The sequence below is a fragment of the Amblyomma maculatum genome, chromosome 3 (assembly GCF_055883805.1).
Source record: "Amblyomma maculatum isolate TAMU_Amacu chromosome 3, ASM5588380v1, whole genome shotgun sequence".
Taxonomy (NCBI): Eukaryota; Metazoa; Arthropoda; class Arachnida; order Ixodida; family Ixodidae; genus Amblyomma; species Amblyomma maculatum.
Genome location: NC_139346.1, coordinates 109,315,291 through 109,321,529, shown reverse-complemented (window position 1 = coordinate 109,321,529; position 6,239 = coordinate 109,315,291). Strand labels below are relative to the sequence as shown.

General features: G+C 42.6%; 1 protein-coding gene across 3 annotated transcripts in view; it reads left to right on the top strand.

Moving 5' to 3' along the window:
- LOC146195674 (sphingomyelin phosphodiesterase 4) overlaps positions 1 to 6,239 on the top strand; it is an 85,945-nt gene continuing 79,706 nt past the window's right edge. Inside the window, exon 1 of one of the 3 annotated variants that reach the window (XM_084597874.1) lies at positions 1 to 200. In XM_084597874.1, the coding sequence (XP_084454000.1) occupies positions 129 to 200 (72 nt within the window). In that variant the 5' untranslated portion in view covers positions 1 to 128. Of the gene's footprint in view, positions 201 to 368; positions 782 to 6,239 lie in introns of those variants that run through there. The other 2 variants (XM_084597873.1, XM_084597872.1) reach the window with 2 other exon arrangements.

Here is a 6,239-nt window from a genome sequence, read left to right as displayed (position 1 = left end):
AATATAATGGCTCTTTAGAGGCAACAAACTGCCCCAATAAGTCGCTTCTACTGCTTCTACGACGAAGGCAGGTACGCGGCCGTTTAGGTACTTTGCTTTAGGTGAATTCTTAAACCATCCTGGCAACTATGTTGCAAACAACAAAACTCAACATAAACATCACGATGGCGGGTTCCACAGGTGGTGCGGTCCAGTTTTCGGTGCGTATTTTTCTTATATTTGCGCCTTTAGGTTAATATAAGAGCAAAGTTAGATTACAGTGAATGCAACTTGAGAATTTAGCGATGCAACTATACTTTAGCGTGCCCCGCTCAGCCTCATTCCGGCGATTTTAGCTGCTGTCACGTGCGTCGGAAGTAATGGGACAACGGTTCAACCAAAGGTTTGAAAAATGTTCTAAGAAGCTGCTCGACTATTCTGGATAAAGTCTAACGCATGTTCATCACGAAGAATGCACAACGGCCGTAGCGTCGAATCGGAAGGCCCTGGTATGCGATTCAAACCTGCCGCTGGCGGCCGAAAAAGGAGGCTGCCTTGGACGCAGCTGCAAGCCGCACATCATTGGCCGTCGTTCTGCGCTGACGGGTCTTCCGGCCTAGCTTGAGGTAGTAGCACATTTGTGGGGGGTCTAGTCTACACCTACGCTAACGTAATGCGTAATGTATCGGTAGTGCCTCCACTATTCGCAAGTTCCGCGGGCAGACTCACAATGGTGTTGAGGAACGCCTTCAGCTTATTTTCCTTCAACGATCAGCCACCTCTGTTGTACCAACAGTACCAGGTTTGTTTCGTTCCGAAAAGTGTTCTCGTTCCGTACTCGTCGCGCGCTAATTTTGCATTTGGGTGGAGCACCAGACGAGGAGCCTTCTGGGCTTGGTCGGCTGTTTGTCAAATGCGCTTCCAGTGCAAACGCGCGTGTGCTGCGTACACGCAACTTTGGCTGGTCAGCGCGATTCGTCTGCCGTCTGCGTGTGCAGTTTTGCCGCCAGTTTTTGCGTAGTTTAGTTTTGTATTCACTTTCTGTGTGTGCTCCGTATCTAGGGCGCCCATTGCACGTGGTGAGAGCACGCGCACACGAGATGTGCTAGTTCGTACTGACGTACCCCTGCGGACAAAAGTAAACTGAGCAGGCTATTTGCTTCTGAAATTTTTCACGCATTGCCTAAATGAAACTGGCAGTCGTAGTATGTGCGAACCGGTAGTTGATGCCAGTGCCCTTTTACTTGGACGAATATTGTTTTCTTATCACCTGGGTGGCAGTTAGTATGACGCGTGTGTGTTGTGCTGTCGCCGCGGTGGGACGTTTGACAAATAAATTGATTGGCAGCGACTATTGTAGCAGGCTAAACAAAGCCGGGCATATCGCTTCACGCCAACGTCTCCTGCCAGTCTTGATGTTGCTGTTTTAAAGATTATTATTTTTCACCTTTTTGCTAGAAACTGAAGTATTCTCATATTAGCGAGCATGCTTACAGGTTGCATTACATTTTCCTTAATGCAAAGGCTCATGTACCCAAAACTTTGTCATGTGTCATCTGACCTGAAATATTCTGACAAATTATTTTGTACTTCAGTGTTCCACATTAATACAATGTTTTGTGCCTTCTAACTGCATTTTTCTTCATATTCTAAGGTTTTATTCATTTCAAAACTTGCCGTGCTGGATGTTTTGTTTTGCCATCATGTGATAAATGAGCATTTTCACGTGTTCAAGTGCTTGTTGAGATTTTTCAGAATGCCCTTAAAATTCTTTAATTTTTGGGATGAAACAAGCTGTTCTTTTATTTATCCATTTCCTTCTATTTCATCCATCCATCAGCATGAACTCTTCCCTGAATAGTCACTTTGTTCAAGCAAACTGTGTAGTTAGGCTTCAGGCATTGCCAAACAAGGGTGTCATAAACTAAATTCTTTATTGTTATTACAATTGCTGTGCGTCTACGGTGTCAAAGGCCCTTTGGGAACCAAACTACAGTGCAACTATCTTCAAATGGCAGCTTCAGGGCTGCTGTTATGTTTGTTATAAATGACTCTGGTCATGACCTCCTTCGTTATCAGAGCCTGATCAGTTGAGTTGTTTGTTTTCAACTGTGATGTCTGCAGAAGCAACCGCATCAGGGTCATTACAGAGTTCCAGGTTCAGTTGCAAACTCAGATGCTGTGCTGTATTCTTCTGCCTACTGGGAAAACTTGGTATGACTATGCAGTTTTGTTGCAGCATGAGGTAGGGGACATATTTTGTTCCAGCCCTCCAAGGAGTTAAAAAAAAAAATTGACAGGTTCAGGGCTTCCCTTCACATTTTTTCTAGGTTTACTGCCATGGATGCTGGCATGGAATTAGTAAAAAAAAAAAGTGGCATCTTTGGTGGCTCTTCAAAAGATAAGTCAGCAAAGCTATTTTAGTTGGAATTAGCTGGTAGAAAGAGTAAGCTGTAGTGAGACAGAGACTGCTTTTTACGATAACCTTCAACCATTGTTTTTCATCTATGGCATCACTGTGGATACTGTGTAAAGGTAGTGTTATAACTTTTGTGATTTAGAACTGTGTATCCGCAAACAAGCATGATGTGTGCTGTATCATTTTTCTATTTAGAGCTGCTCGATCCACACTTGAGACGAAAGTTGTTCCCTCTGGGGAAACAGTTATGCCCCATTATACGACGAAAAGAAAAAAACTAAATTCTAGCTCGGGGACCGATTTTTAAAAGCACAGGCACCAGATTGTTTGCACGTGTCCTTTTAATGAAGGGATGCAGGGGATATCAGTATACAAGGATCATGATGTGGAATTTCCATCTGTCCGCTAAGCAACATACAATTGAAATTTTTTCTCCTGATATTTCGCTTTCAGCAGCAAAATGGTGGCTGCCGCATTGCAGACCATTTGAGACATCATTGAGGTCATGCGAAGCATACAGAAGTTGAGATGTAATAGCCGTTTCGGTTGTTGTCATTATGATGGCTGTTGCAGAATCTTGGAGTGGTAGTAGTTGGAAATAAATAAAGCAGTGAGGCAGTAATTTTTTGGCACTTTTTGTATTGGTCACTTGTATGGTCTTCTAGCTGCATTAATGACAGCGGTGAGGCCCGCCGTGGTGGTGCAGCAGTTAGGGCGCTCGACTACTGTGCCCAAGAACGCGGGAGCGAATTCCAGTCGCGGCGGCTGCTTTTCGATGGAGGCGAATAGTTAGTCGCTTTTGTTGTGCGATGTCAGTGCACGTTAAAAGAAACCCCAGGTGGTCAAAATATCCGGAGCCTCCCACTACGGCATCTCTGATAGAGCTGGTGTGGCTGCAACTGAAATGTTTTTTGGCTCATCTGTGACGTCACTGACACTATTCGCTGGTTGACGCTGGCACTTAGACAGCTTAGAGAAAAATTGAATAATAAGTTATTTAGTGGGAGCTAGTGAATTTTACATGAGCATTAATGTGTAGCAGGGGTGCAACAGCTGCGCCAATTGCACCATTTCGATACGGCTACATATTTCTGCACCATAAGCGTGAAATTTGTTAAATTTTGGCCACGCTGCACCAAAATGATCCGACTATCTGCAAAAATTTGCCATACTCAGGGACAACTTTATGTGTCTGTGATATGGCCAGTCACGATGTTTCAGACACTGCAGCATGTGTCACTGGCCTTTTAGTTTTATTTTGAGATGGTGTCATGGCGTTCTAACACCTACTTGTATTTTTCTCTCTGCATCCATGCGCTTTCTTTCATTTCGAGTTCGGTCACTGTCTGCGGTAAAGGAACCCCCTAATGCAAAGGGGTCATTTGTGACAAGGCACCACTGCTACTGTATCACACTGCGAAAAGAGCCGTGGTGGTACTTGTGATTTTAGAGCAATACTTCAACAATGTGTTTCAACCGCGTGTCGCCGCATGCTTTTACTGAATGTATCTCTAGTATTTTATGCGGCTCATGGAAGTTTCCGATATCTCGATGGGCCATTCATGTACAGCAAGGTTGTCTTTATGGTGTCTTGTCGATAAACTCTCTTTCCGATCGTCAGATAATGTAGGAGGTGCGTCAGTTATGGCTTCTGTGTTTGTGCTAATATCACTGGAGGGGGTACATGGGAAATTTATCTCAAACGTCAGCAGGTCGGCGGGAAACGTGCAGCAGTCTTAGCTATTAAATACCATAATTCCGCAGTGAAGCCCAAGACTGTCAAAATTAAGATTTATGCATGCTGCAACAGCGAAATAGTATAAAGTTTGCTCTGTGCACAAAATACTTAACCTAATAACCACCCACCTGGCCTAAATAAAAATATTGTGTCAAAGCCGTCGAGTCATCGCCAGTCCATAGGAGGCATAATTCTCGGGACGAATACGTGCTCGCTTGGCAGTTTTCCTTGCTTTCAACTTGCTTTCAGCATTTGCCGTTTCGTATTTTTGTCACTGTTTTTCTTTTCTTTTTGTCTTTGTTTCTGTTTTGCTTTTTAATCAACATTTTGTTTTTTTTACTGCGCTCGCTTTTGGACACAGGCTGATCACAGTCATGGCTTCAAATTAAGCTCTTTTGGAGCTGCCCTCGCATGACATAACCTATGGAATGATCTGAATCTGAGCAAGTTGGTGCATATTAATGTCAGCCTCGTGTCGTCTTGTCTCCCTTATGCGTTTTTTCATGTTAGGCTGTAGTTCCGCATTAACAAGCTGTGGATTTTGCAGACAGTAAAACATTGTTTTATGAGCCTTGCAAGCAATATAAGATCCCATGATTAAGATTGTCAAACCACGCTAAATGCAAAAAAAAAAAAAAGAAAAGCATATTCTCTGGCTTTTTCCATTTTTGTTCGGTCTCTGAAGTTATCAAAATTAACCTCCTCAGTCTTATGGCTCACATTCTTTTTTTTTAATTTCAGCATGCCTTGCAGTACAAAAAGCATATTTACAAAAAATAGGTACACGCAGCGTCGGGGATAGGTGGCCCTTGCTAGATTTCCTTTGGATCACTTCATACGTTCCGATATATTCACATCTCTTCATTTTTTTGTGCTGAAAGTAAGGTTTCTTTCCTGTTTAACAGCTCCAAAATTTGAATTAGTTTTTTTTTTTCTTCTTGTGAGCTGCTCCAAATAAGGATTTTACTGCTCCAAAACTAAGATTTTGCTGCTCCAAAAATTGCTACTAATCCCATTTAAGCGGTTGCACCCCTGGTGTAGTAATGTGTGTTCTACCATTTTAATAAAACAGATGCTGCAAAAAATACCTGACATCTCCACTCCAAGTAGGCCTTGAAAGTTGCTTGACAATCAGACGAGTTAAGTCCTCATTTTAGGACTCCAATGACCCGAGCTGCTTCACTAACCTGGTCGATGAGGTTAAGCTGATCTTTAAAGGACATGCTAGTCATTTGAGCCTCCCACAGCTCGTAGGACGTTTGCCGAGTGGTAAATAACTTATGACTAAATTTTTTTTCTCATGTCGTTTCGGTTTCAATAGCTTAAATGGTTTTGATATAACAGACAGTTTTAGGTCATGTGAGTCATGCAGGAACTTATATAACTGCTGTATGTCCATTTTTCTCCTTCGAGCCCTTGGGAAGGTTTGTGTAAGAATTTTGTGAACTAAAACAAATAAAGGAGAGGCCGTGCTGTGTCTTTGTATGCCTCATGGGACCTCAAGCCGTCTGTTGCGTCATGGCTATCATTCTGTTGTTGAATCCGGTAATGAAACAGCGTGAGAGAAAAGAAATTCAATTATAAATTATTTGCTTCTTGTTTGTGCAATCCACGTGGCTAGCCTGTTTCATAATGTTCTACAAATTATTTTAAAAAAAGAACACTCACCTGAAATCACTTCTGCTCCTGTTGGCTTGTGCTATGCAAGGCGGTGGTTTTCTAGCCGATTTGCTTGCAGTTACACGGCTCACTTCATTTACCTGAATTGAATTTACCTGAATCACGTGACATTGGAAATTGAGGACTTTCTTCATCACGTGACATTGGAAATACAGTGAAAAATAAAACCTTGCTTATTGCACAAGCTGTGCCTTTTTTTGACTCAATTTTTTTCCTCTTCTGTTCTGTGTTGCAGACCTCAATGCCTTTTTATATCTGCAAGTGTTCAACACCTGCTCATTTGTAGTGAGATCAGTTCACTGTAGTTAAGCTGACAGATAACCTGCCTTGTTGCTGTTTAACTAAAACCCAGCCTTGAGACTTCGCATTCTTAGACGCTGTTTTCACACGCCAGTTGCATAGACATGTCATGGCAATATGTTT